Below are 13505 nucleotides of genomic sequence, written 5' to 3'. Positions count from 1 at the left end.
CACCATTGCACTCCAGCTTGGGCAACAAGAGCAAAACTCCGTCTTTCAAAAAAAAAAAAAAAAAAAAAAGGCCAGTCACGATGGCTCACGCTGTAATCCCAGCACTTTGGGAGGCCGAGGCGGGTGGATCACGAGGTCAGGAGATCAAGACCATCCTGGCTAACACAGTGAAACCCCGTCTCTACTAAAAAACACAAAAAATTAGCCGGGTGTGGTGGCGGCCGTCTGTAGTCCCAGCTACTCGGGAGGCTGAGGCAGGAGAATGGCATGAACCTGGGAGGCGGAGTTTGCAGTGAGCCGCACCACTGCACTCCAGCCTAGGCCACAGAGCCAGACTCCATCTCCAAAAAAAAAAAAAAAAAAAAAAGCCAGGCATGGTGGTATGCACCTGTGGTTGCAGCTACTCGGGAGGCTAAGGTGGAAGGATCACTTGAGCCTGAGAGGTGGAGTCTGCAGTGAGCTGTGACCGTGCCACTGCACTCTAACCTGGGTGACAGAACAAGATTCTATCTCAAAAAAAGAAAGAAAGAAACTCCTTAGTCATACACCTAAAGCCAATCTCTCCATAATCACTTTATTGGTAATAAAATGGTATTTTGAAGAAAAAAGATGATATATTCTAAATTCAATATCGCCGAGCTAATTCCAAGTATTCCCCAAAATTAAGGATTAGGAAAAACAGCAAGAAATCCTAGGCCTTTGTCTAGGCCACGGAAAAAGCAGGGTCAGCCTTGAAATCGTGTCCATCTCAGGAGGAGGCCCAGCCCCTCCACTGGTCCAGGAGAACCCACGCCATTTACGTATTTCTTCTTTAGCTTTTCCACTGCATCCCCAAAGCATAAGTGGCTGATGAAATCCCTTCAAACTCTGCCAATGCAAACTGTGGCTTAAAAATGGAAATGAATGGAAATTGCAAAATAGTACCTGAATAGACATTGAAGCTTTCAGCTCCACGTGTAAGACACAAGGTCCTGCCTGAATCAGTATGCTTCTAATGGCTTAATGGTAAATGTTGAACAAATTAGTGTTCCCTCAAGGTTGTCCTGGGGCACATGGAGTCACAGTCTTTAATTTTAATGAGCCTCTATTACACAATCTCTTATCGCCTCTTAACTGCCAGTGAAATGACCACCAGCTAAATGTACAGCAAAATACATTTCTACAAAATAGCTCACTTGGACCCCAAAGAAATTACCTTGAAATTATTACACTTAACCATGGCAAATGCACCAGGTTCATTTGAAAAGAGGTGGCCACCTGGCAATACGAATGAAATCATATAATATGTCATTTCCTTAGGCTTTTCAGGTTGAGCTTTTCTCGCTATATCTGATTTAATGCATTTTCTCTTTTAAATGTAAATACTTTAAATGTAGCTGATCCTCTCCCTCTCCTAATTGAGGTGACTAGGCTAGTACAGGAGGCTGTGGCCTGCAGCTCACCGTTTTGTCTCTGGAGTCAGAGTGTCAGCCTTGGTACTTACTCTGTGACTGGACACTTTTTTTTCTTTTCTTTTCTTTTTTTTTTTTTTTTTTGAGATGGAGTCTCAGCTCTGTCGCCCAGGCTGGATCTTGGCTCACTGCAAGCTTCTCCTCCCGGGTTCACGCCATTCTCCTGCCTCAGCCTCCCAAGTAGCTGGCATTACAGGTGCCTGCTACCACACCCAGCTAATTTTTTGTATTTTTTAGTAGAGACAGGGTTTCGCCGTATAGCCAGGATGGTCTCGAACTCCTGACCTCATGATCCACCCGCCTCGGCCTCCCAAAGTGCTGGGACTACAGGTGTGAGCCACCACGCCCAGCCATGACTGGACACTTCATAATATCAAAGATGCAAGATCATACCTATCTAATATCTATTCAATAAGATAATACATATTAAAAGCCCAGCACAAAGCCTTGTACACAGCAGCTACTCAATACATGTTTCCTCCTTTTTCCTGCTATTGAATCCCACCAGCCAAGACCAGAACTATATCTGCAGTCAGACAAAGTTGGGTTTATCCCTTGTTGCAGCGAGGGCTTAGCAGTCTGAGTGAAACAGGAGCTGGAAACCATAGTCGGTTAAAATGGGGTGAAAAACAGAAGCATTAACTATGGCCAACAGCAACTCTAAGATGTAAGGAAACCCCTGTAGAGTTTCCTAGAGGCCCCCTAGGGCTGACAGAGCCTGTCCAGGAAGGGACAACCTCAGTGGGTGTCTGACCGCAGTGGAGGCAAAGCTGCCCCTGTCTCCTCTGACAGTCTCCAGCTGGGCCTGAGAGTTAAGTTGAGGTAGGAGAGATTAACAGAGGAAACGCAAGCCGATGTTTACAGGCACGTGAGGGTCTTCGCAGGAACACCAAGATCCAAAAGCAGCCAGGCCTAAGTGCTTATGCAATGAGTTGAACAAAAAGTAGTAATTGTGAAAAAGTAACTAAATATATGGAGAGACTAAAAACAACAGTTATTTTAACAAGAGCTTTTTAACTGTCAAAACACTTTTTGTTTGTACCGATTTCTCTTGGCCTCAACTCCCCGCCTCTGGAGAGAAGAATGTTCTGTTCTTTCTGGTAGAGGGAGGGCATCTTCCATATGAAAGTTTCATCTCCTGCTTTCAGGAAGAAAAGGTGAGGTCAGAGTGTCCTTTGTGCATCTGTTGCTTTTCTTTCTTTCTTTCTTTCTTGTTTTCTTTTTTTTGAGGCGGAGTCTCACTCTCTCACCCAGGCAGGAGTGCAGTGGCGCCATCTCGGCTCACTGCAAGCTCCACCTCCTGGGTTGAAGCCATTCTCCTGCCTCAGCCCCACCAAGTAGCTGGGACCACAGGTGTGCGCCACCATACCCGGCTAATTTTAGTATTTTAGTAGAGACGGGGTTTCACCATGTTGGCCAAGCTGACTCGAACTCCTGACCTCAGGTGATCCACCTACTTTGGCCTCCCAAAGTGCTGGGATTGTAGGTGTGAGCCACTTCACCTGGCCGCATCTGTTGTTTTTTAAGTGCTTTTAGCTCAAAATTGTCCCTATCCCAAGCCAGCATATCTGGAGATGGCACGTTCTGAAGCCCTTCAGGACCTTGCTGGAGAAGGGACTCCGCCTGCTTGGGCAAGCTGGAGCTGGTCTGGATTGGCTGGGGGAGCAACAGGCTGGCTGCCTTCTGGAGTGCAGGTGGGGGAACAGGCAATGGCAATGGCGGTGGGGGTGTGAGTGAGGGGCTACGAGGGCGGCTCAGACACATGTCCAGAGGTCTGTGGACAGGTTGCCACGGCTGAGACGCGAGGGTCACAGAGGGATCTCTTGCAGGCCTGTGACTTGGACAGGCTTCACCTCATGTCCTCGCACCCTGGGCAGAGCCTCTGCTATTCCCCTCCTCAAGCCTGTGCTGGAAATTGCAGTAAGCCCCTTCCTCTTGCGGGGTCCCTCCAGAGCACGCTACTGAGAAAGCTTGACATTGTGCTCACTTTAACAGCCAAATGCTTTCAGGAATTCCATTGTTTATCATAGAGCTTATATTGAAGGGTGCATTGGGAGCCAGGAAGCAACAAGTTGATTGATCATTGACGCAAAGAAACCCATATACCTTAGAGAATGACGGGGTGGCTCTAAGAGGAAGGGTTTATTTTAGGAATCAGGCTTATGGTGAGGAGGGTTCACGGAAGCAGGTGTCTCTTATCAACTGGGTGCTCTCAGAAAAGCAGGGCTAATTCAGTTATTGGGCCTCTTAATGCATTTCATCTGGGAGGCAGGAAGAATGGAGAACGCTAACGCTGTTATTGAAGAAATTGCCGGGAGAAAGGGATGTTTTGGTTTGGGGTTGCACAAGGTCTTTTTTTTTTTTTTTTTTCCTAAATTTCTTGTATTAGTTTCCCAGTGTTGCTGTAACAAATCGCCACAAACTTAAGGACTTAAAACAACATGCATTTACTCTCTCACAGTTCCAGAGGCCAGAAGTGCAGTCAGCGCAAACAGCTGAAGTCAATCAGAAAGGCTGGTGCCTTCTGCAGGCTCTGAGAGGAGCATCTGTTTCCTTGCCTTTTTCAGCTTCTAAGAGTCTCCTGCGTTCCTCGGCCCCTTCCTCACATCACTCCAACTTCTGCTTCCGTTGTCACATCTTCTCTCCACTGTGACCCTCTTGCCTCCCTCCTATAAAGACCCTTGTGGGGACCTGAGACCCGCCCAGGGAATCCAGAATTCCCCTGTTATCTTAATCACATCTGCAAAGCCCCGCTTGCCACGGAAAGTGACGCGCTCTCAGGTCCTGAGAATTAGGACGTTATCTTTTGGAGGTATTATTCCGCCCACCTTATCTCCATATTCAGACAAAACTGCAGAATGCTCTTGTGCCACATGGTCAGGTCCTGGAGAGCCCTGATTCCATGTGGCTGTTCTGAATTATGTTCGGCTGGGGGACAGCACCACCTGGTGGTAACACTCGGCAAAGCATCCGCCGTCAGCTGCAGAGCCGCTTTTCCTTCAGGGTCCTCTTCACTTCACCCACCTACCCCACCATCCCACCCATCCCTTCCGGCCACACCCCGCCTTCTTAGGCACGAGGCAGGCAGGAGTAGGCGAGAGAGAAGACGTAAGGACGCCTCGCTCGTGGTAAGATCAGAGACTGATCGGAGAATACTTTCCTCCTTCCCTCCTTTATTAGAGAATTTCCTCAGGCACTGCAGCTTCATCTTTGTGAATGTTGAAGGCTTTCCGGATATCCTCGTCACTTCTCATGTTTTCCTAACAGCAGGTAATTTGGATTAGAACTGTACATCATGACCCATTTAGGTTCCTGTTCACTGTTGTGAAATTAATGACTTCATCAATGAGTTAAGGCTAGGCGTGTTCATTATGTTTTTTACAAAAGTCAAAACCAAGCGGGATCACAGATACGCAAGATGACAGAATCAACAATCAAAAACCTCTGAGTGGGCTATTATTGTGTTGCAAAACAAAAGAGATAAAAGTGGCCGGGCGCGGTGGCTCACGCCTGTAATCCCAACACTTTGGGAGTCCGAGGCGGGCGGAACACAAGGCCAGGAGTTCGAGACCATCCTGGCCAACATAGTGAAACCCCGTCTCTACTAAAAATACAAAGAAAATTAGCCGGGTGTGGCGGTGGGCGCCTGTGGTCCCAGCTACTGGGGAGGCTGAGGCAGGAGAATGGCGTGAACCCGGGAGGCGGAGCTTGCAGTGAGCCGAGATTGGACCACTGCACTCCACTGGGCGCCAGAGCGAGACTCTGTCTCAAAAAAATAAAAAATAAAATAAAACGAAAGAAGTGTATATAAATAAATGTAAAATTTAGCACTTTGGTTCAAGCCATCAACCACGCAGACATAGGAAGAGAATACACTTATAGAGATCAACCAGAAATGTTATTTTACTATAGCTCATCAAAGATAATATAAAATGGCTGCCAAAAAGCCAAGTCCTTCTGGTCTGGACCCGCAGAAACAATTCAGGGAAAGGCAGGTACCTCCACTGGGTGGGTCACACTACACCTGAGGACGGATTTCCCTTCGGTGCTCACGACTTTAAGAGCTGCATTAACAACTGTTAATGCCAATTATCGAGATCCCACCAAGTATCCAGCACTGTATTGGGCCTGAGGACACAGAAATATAAAAACCCAAACATGGAAATTTAATATATCTTTTAAACTGTGTATCCATAGAATGAAATACTAGTCATCCATGACAAATGATTTTTGTTGTATATTTATTGAGACAGAAGACATTCATAATAGATCGTCAAGTTAAAAAATATACAAAACATAATATGTGTTAGTTGGGTTCCATCCTTTTTTTACTTAAAAAGTTGAAAGAATGTACATTAAAAGTTAACATTGATTATCAGTTGGCAGTTTTTTTCTTCAAATCTGTATTATTTTTTCTATAATGAACATATATTACTTGTATCCATTTTTAAAGTTAAGAAAAGAGAATTTTGTTGTATATTTATTGACACAGAAAGACATTCATAATATATCATCAGGTTAAAAAATATACAAAACAATGTGTTACTTGGGTTCCATCCCCTTTTTATTTAAAAAGTTGAAAGAAAATACATTAGAAATTAACATTTATTATCAGCAGTCAGTTTTTTCCGCAAATCTATATTTCTTGTATTGAACATATATTATTTGTATCCATTTTTAAAGTTCTTTAAGAAAATAGAACTTCGTTACAAATTTAGTGGTTTTTGTTTGTTTGTTTGTTTAGTTTTTGAGACGGAGTCTCGCTCTGTCACCAGGCTGGAGTGCAGTGGTGCAATCTCGGCTCACTGGAACCTCCGCCTCCTGGGTTCAAGTGATTCTCATGCCACAGTCTCCTGAGTAGATGGAACTATAGGAGAGTGCCACCACACTCAGCTAATTTTTGTATTTTTAGTAGAGACGGGGTTTCACCATGTTAGCCAGGATGGTCTCGATCTCTTGACCTTATGATCCGCCCACCTCAGCCTCCCAAAGTGCTGGGATTACAGGCGTGAGCCACTGCCCAGACCACAAATTTAGTTTTTAAATTGTTAGAAGTATTAGGGGGAGATCACCGCCCCCTAAGGCATTGCCAGGTAGGCTATTGGCTAACAATGGCGTTTTGCATTTAACCGCTTAAAAGAAAGTGAATAGAAGTGCGGTGGCAGTTACCCATGTGGGCCATCAGATGGCACCAAAGCAGCTAGCTAATATTTAAGAGCAGAAACTGAAGAGCTTTTGCTCCAAAGAAACAACTATATGAGATTTTAAATATTTCAGATTATCTGGACGGAATAAGTGTTTTTGTTTGTTTGCTTTGAGACAGGGTCTCACTCTGTCACGTAGGCTGGAGCACAGTGGCATGACCACAGCTCACTGCAGCCTTCACCTCCTGGCCTCAAGCTATATCCTCCCACTTCTGCCTCTCGAGTAGCTGGGACTACCAGTGCACACCACCACACCTGGCTACTTCTTAAAATTGTTGGTAGAGATGAGGGTCTCACTATATTGTCCAGGCCGATCTTGTACTCCTGGACTTGAGAGATCCACCCGCTTCAGCCTTCCAAAGTGCTGGGATTACAAGCAAGAGCCACCACACCTGGTTTGTTTCGTTAATGATGCATTTGACGTTATAGAAAACTTTTCAAAATGATAGCCAGGCATGCAAATGTCTGCTTTAATAGTTTTTGGGGGTGGGGGTGACTTGGATTTTTGTGGCAATACTACTCATGCACAAAAACCTACTGTACCAGTTCTGTGGGCCAAAAAATCTAAAATATTCTTGAGATGTGATGACCCTTTGACTCTTAACCCTGACTGTGCAATGATCTCTAAGTTTCTAGGAAGCAGTTTCAAGATTCTGCTGCAGACAGTCAATAATGAATGATTATTCATTGTAGTAGCTGGTTCTCAATGTGGTGATGAGATTGATCACTTGCCTGCCCTCTTTCTTCCCTGCCACTCTCTCCTTCCTCCCAAGAGCACGGCTAGCTTCCAGCATCTTTGCTCATCTGAAGGACAGTTTTTTGCCTAATCAGGCCGAGTTTGAGCAAGGACTCAGGAGCGTATCTGCTTCTGAGTCTGTGCTGCTGCCTTCAACAAGTTACTGCTTGTTCTGTCTCCTTCGTCTACACAATTGACGTGGTCCCCTTGGGAATGCCCACGTCGGAGAGCAATGCTGTGTTTTCTCATAAGCCACACCTCTCGTCATGCTGACCTCAGCACGTATTAATCTCACTTCAGAAAAAAGGAATTCTTACAAAAGAAAGTTTTCCACAGGTGGGCACAAAGAAAGGCCCAGAAGGCTCTAAGAGCTCATGGTTGGAGAAACACACCTAGACTATATGGGTGATAAAAAGACAGCTGAAAATATGAGGCAGGAAAAGTCACATAGGGACACAAAGGACAAGGCCAATGATTCTGACACCACCATTGGCACTTTGTCCACGGGCAGCAGAATCAGAAATGTGTGTCGCTCCCATGGTCATTGTCTGTGCACTGTTCCCAACAGCTGCATTTCTCTCTCTGCTGCCGACTCACCCAACCACCCCTGCCTGTGGCAGGAGAAATCATTCTCATTGGGATAAATGAGAAAACCATGACTGTTTACCCTACTTGACCCTCAGCATTTGAGTGTGTGTGCGTGTGTGTGTGTGTGTGTGTGTGTGTGTGTGTGTGTGTGTGATCGTATCACAAAATAAAATGCTTCAGCAAAACTTCATTGCTGTAGATGTGGCATATTCTGTATCAGAGACACTGAAGATTGGGTCAAGCAGATTTTACTCCATTAAAATGAGCCTGGATCTTAATCCTGTAGGTAAATCATCCACAGAAAATGTACATCACCTGGAAAGCTGTTCATAAGGATCTTTACTTACCATGCTCAAATTTTTTCAAAGAACCCCAGCAAAGGAAGAGATGGGTTTCCATTTTCTCGGGCTAGTGTTTTAGAGTCAGTGCTGATGAAATAAGACATCAGAAAACCAGGGTTCAAAGAGTGACGTCATCCCCACAGGGACTATTTGGTTCCACACAGGGTAGTGACGTCCTTCTAAAAGTGTCTCTTGTTTTCTTCCTGCAGCTCGATCATTATCCGTCTGTGAGTTACCATCTGCCAAGTTCCTCCGACACCCTCTTCAATTCTCCCAAGTCGCTCTTTCTGGGAAAAGTTATAGGTAAGAATGTGGTTCATTCGGTATAAATGTGTGTGAAGAATACATTTGTTTGGGTAATATGAATTTGGATTTTAAAACTATCAGGTAAATTTCTCTCACTGGGGCCAGTCATGAATATCTTCTCTGTACAGGAAAGTTACATGGTTGTTTTGGGTGTTGCACAAGAGAAGCGTCAGCAAATCATCTTTGGGGGAAATTGCTCATGTAACTCATTCTAAAGCTAATTCGCCTTTGAAATGCGTTGTGATTAGGCTGGGCATGGCGGGTCACGCCTGTAATCCCAGCACTTTGGGAGGGTAGGGCGGGCGGATCACTTGAGGTCAAGAGTTCGAGACCAGCCTGGCCAACATGGCAAAACCCTATCTCTACTGAAAATACAAAACTTAGCCATGCGTGGTGGTGGGCACTTGTAATCCCAGCTACTTAGGAGGCTGAGGCAGGAGAATCGCTTGAACCGTGGAGGTGGAGGTTGTAGTGAGTCAAGATCGCACTACTGCACTCCAGCCTGGACAACAGAGCGAGACTCCGTCTCAAAAAAAAAAAGAAAAAAATTGTGATTGGTCATGGGGGCTTCTAAATCAACGATGGTAATGGAACCAGTGTTGTTTGGCGCGTGGCATAAACTACAACCCAAGCAAACGCAAGTCTGCTCCAGGCTTCTCTATGTAGAATTTGGTTTATTACAAACCTCTACCTACTAGCAATATGTAACTTAACATTTCTTTTGTCAAAGCATATCAACATGATTCTGTCTTCCTCTGGTAAGAAAGTGCCTTGATATCATATGCAGATGAGAAGGCCAGTAAGGAATGTAACAGTGTGACAGAACACCCTTCCCCCATGCGATTGTGAATCCGAGTCTCCGTGTCCTTCTCTTCACTAGAGGAGATTAGCACTGTGCAAAGCTAAAAATGTACCGTGAGCCACAGATACGTGAAGGTTACACCCTCCATTTTTAAAATATCGATATGATTGGTGACATATTTTTATATATTTAATGTGAAGTCAATGCATTTTGTTAATATGAGGATGTGTACTGTGAACTGCAATGAAAACAGTAAGATGGTGGTGATGTACAGGTGGGAGGGAGGTCACTTGGCAGCCAGTGGGTAGAAGTGATCAGAATAGCATTAATGGTAAAAATGCTCACTTAAAAACATGGGGCAGGGGTCACAAAATGAGGAGTGAGCAGGAGACTGAACCTATAATAAAAATAATAGACTGGGCGTGGTGGCTCACACCTGTAATCCCAGCACTTTCGGAGGTGGGCAGATCACAAGGTCAGGAGATCGAGACCATCCTGGCTAACGTGGTGAAACCCTCTCTCTACTAAAAATACAAAAAATTAGCCAGGCATGGGGGCGGGCACCTGTAGTCCCAGCTACTTGGGAGGCTGAGGCAGAAAAATGGCTTGAACTCAGAAGGCAGAGGTTGCAATGAGCCGAGATCACGCCACTGCACCCCAGCCTGGGCGACAGAGCGAGACTCTGTCTCAATAAAAATAAAAATAATTATAACAATAATAATGTTGTGCACTTATGTGAGATTTACTGTAGGCCAGGCTCCATTTTAAGCACTTTATAGATATTAGCCCATTCAATCTTCATCACAATTGTATGAGGTAGTTGAGATTATAATCTCCACTTGTTAGATGAGAAAACAGAACCATGAAGAGATTAAATAACCTGGCCACCTGGCTAATCAGTGGCAGAATGAAAATTTGAACTCAGGCAATCAGATACCAAGGGAGCTCTTCACTGTGCTGTGATCCCTGTGGCAGTTAATCTAGAATGCAAAGAGAAAGACAGAGAGGACTACTTGGGCAGGTGGTAAGTGCTGAGGTTGACCAGTTGAGGGATAAAGTCTATATCTTGTGCCAGAAAGTGGTCAAGAACAAAAAGGATTCCTGGGTTTAGAACCAGAAACACACCAGTCCGGTTGGTGACAGAGGCTTCCAGAAGACGGGGAAAGCAGGCGTGTGCATGAAGCCCAAGACCACACACTCAGTGAACAAGACAGTGGGGAGTGGCAAGTGATAAATCAAAGGGTGGAACTGGAAAACAAATGAGGGCTAAGATATATTGATCATTGGGCCTTAGATATTGTACAATATGAAAGATAATTAAACAGCTTCTGCTTAATCCTTTACATCCTGAAAACAGCACTCAGGCACAGTCTCAGATCTAACTTTGGATTACCTCACCCTGATGTCTTTATCCAAATTTTCTCCAGCATTTTCTATAGTTGCTGGATTTTTACAGATCTTATCACCACTTTTATTGTCTGTGAACAAGAAGAGACTTTGTGACATTACATGTTACATGTGTACACATAAGAAACTAACGTCACAACAATCCAATGAAATGAGATCCCTGATTATGAACCTCATTTTGTGGATGAGAAAACTGAAGCAGAAGAAGGTCAGTTTGACAAAAGTTACTCAACTAATATTGGCAAAGTAGAGTTTGGAAGTGAGGTCTCTCTGAAGAGAGTCCAGACTCTTAAGTACATCAAACAAACAAAATTCATGGTCAAGCTCCAGCAGAGGGATGTATTTGAAAGTTGAGTGATGCCATCAGTTAGCAACAAAAAGTGGCTGTGTAGTGGAGTAGGGCCTTGGTATTCATAAGTCACGCATCTGAGATTTTGGTGAGTACCTGCTTTCCACCAGAGGTACTCCCACGGTTCAGTCAAGAGTGCTTTAAAATGTTAAGTGCTCCTTCAGAACCATATGATTCCATCAAAACAAACTCTACGCCATGATACAGTGATGTTCCTAAAGATACTACACTATCATATTCCTAAAGTAACATCAGCTATAAACATACCTGGAAAAAAAATAGACTTTTTATTACTTTGTGGAACCTACAAAGTCAAAGTTTGATGGGAATGTTGGATGATTTCTGGTTCTGTCACTATGAGTAATATTCTCTGGTTCCTCTGTTTTTCGGGTCGTGTAACTAGATTCACATTTTAGCACAATTACAATATACTGTATGGCATGGACCTTCAAGGTCATGAACAAATAACATCATAAAGACCACATTTTCTACAACTAAGAATGTACCGTGACATCAATCTGTGCAAAGCTAAAAGTATACCATGAGCCTCAGATACATGACGGTTACACCCTGAATCTTTTGTACACCCAAGGAAAATGTTGCTGCATACACAAACTAGGTAACTGTGCATGTGGCAGCGAGTTACAGAAAGTACACATAAACACCTGTAAGGACGTCCACAATTCCAAGATGGAAATGGTGTCATGCATGTGAGTAGTTAGGGCTCCAGTCATGGGTCCTTGGTCTCATCCCTACAAGCCATGACCTCCCTACAGACCAAGATAGCATCTCCTAGTTCCACCGTATACTAACAAGGAGCAAGTGCTCAGTAAATATTTGTTGAATTAATAAAGAGTAAAAGGGGAACAAAACAGAAAGAATATCATTGTAGGCTGGGCGTGGTGGCTCAAGCCTGTAATCCCAGCACTTTGGGAGGCTGAGGCGGGCAGATCACGAGGTCAGGAGATCGAGACCATCCTGGCTAACATGGTGAAACCCCGTCTCTACTAAAAATACAAAAAATTAACTGGGCGTGGTGGCGGGCACCTGTAGTCCCAGCTACTCGGGAGGCTGAGGCAGGAGAATGGCATGAACCCGGAGGCAGAGCTTCCAGTGAGCTGAGATTGTGCCACTGCACTCCAGCCTAGGCAACAGAGCGAGATTCCATCTCAAAAAAATGAAATGAAATATAAAAAAAGAATATCAGAATGTCATTGTAGATGTATACTGCAGGGTGAAAGGGTATGGATGATCATCCTAAGAGAATCAGTAAGATTAGCACAGAGGTGAGAGCTGCAATCCTCACATGTCTCACAGGCTAAAAGTAGGCACCTGACAATCATGGGGTAGAAAGAATGTGGACTATAGAATCAAGCAGAGCTGGTTAGACTGAAATCCATCTTGACCATGTTGCTTTTTTAGTTGAACCTCTCAGAGCCTGGGTTCTCTCAGTGGCAAAACGGGGAACACAAATGCCTACTTGCAGGTTGTTAGCTCCCTGAGGGCAGAGATTGTTGGGCAAAGACTTTTTTTTTTTTTTTTGAGACTAATCTATTTGCAGCAGACTGATCAGTGCCTAGTATACAGAAAGGGCTCAAAAAATACTTGTGGAGTAATTGGACTACTCTTTTAATATTAGGCTAATAACATCTTAAGACATATACAACACAATGCCTAATACATAAACAATTACCATTTTTTATGCTGGCTACATGCCAGTTATTATGTTATATGCTATAAGTACAGTACTGTGTGCGTTTCTCGTACCACCACAGATCGTTGTTACCCTCGTTGCATAGAAGAAGGAACTAAAGCTCAAAATGATTAAGTTTGTTTCTTAAAGTAGGGTTTCCCAACAGCAGAACTCTTGATATTTTGGGTCAGAAAATTCTTTATTATGGGGCTGTCTTATGCATTTCAGAATGTTTAGCATCCTCCCTGGTCTTTACCCACTAGATAGAATTAATACACCAAGTTGTGACTACCAAAGATGTCTTCTAACATTGCTAAATGTCCCCCAGGAGGGAAAAATTACCATGCAGTTGAAAACCACTGGCTTCAAGCTACTCAGCTGGTCAGTGGTGATGCTGAGATTTGAAAAGCGTGATTTGTGACCCAAGACCTATGCTTTGCTTCCTGATAACACCTGCATCTTCCAGAATGGTGAGGAAGCAAGGACAAGGTCCTTGCTACTCTGAAACTAAAATTCTGTTAATAAAATTAAAGGAGTCACAGTGAAGACCCCAAAAAGACATGTGGGTGCTTGAGAAACTAATCATTGGCCACCCCTTCAAGCCAATACTCCTTTGATATTTGATCAT

The 13505-nt window shown here is 44.2% G+C and overlaps 1 protein-coding gene across 1 annotated transcript in view; it reads left to right on the top strand.

Moving 5' to 3' along the window:
* The window catches only part of CNTNAP2 (contactin associated protein like 2), a 1672147-nt gene that overhangs the window by 1508551 nt on the left and 150091 nt on the right, over positions 1 to 13505 (top strand). Inside the window, 1 exon segment of the mRNA XM_030933000.1 lies at positions 8530 to 8623. Coding sequence (XP_030788860.1) covers positions 8530 to 8623 — 94 coding nt within the window.

Source organism: Rhinopithecus roxellana, chromosome 6 (assembly GCF_007565055.1).
Source record: "Rhinopithecus roxellana isolate Shanxi Qingling chromosome 6, ASM756505v1, whole genome shotgun sequence".
In the NCBI taxonomy this organism is placed as follows: Eukaryota; Metazoa; Chordata; class Mammalia; order Primates; family Cercopithecidae; genus Rhinopithecus; species Rhinopithecus roxellana.
This window is presented reverse-complemented; position numbering and strand designations above follow the sequence as displayed.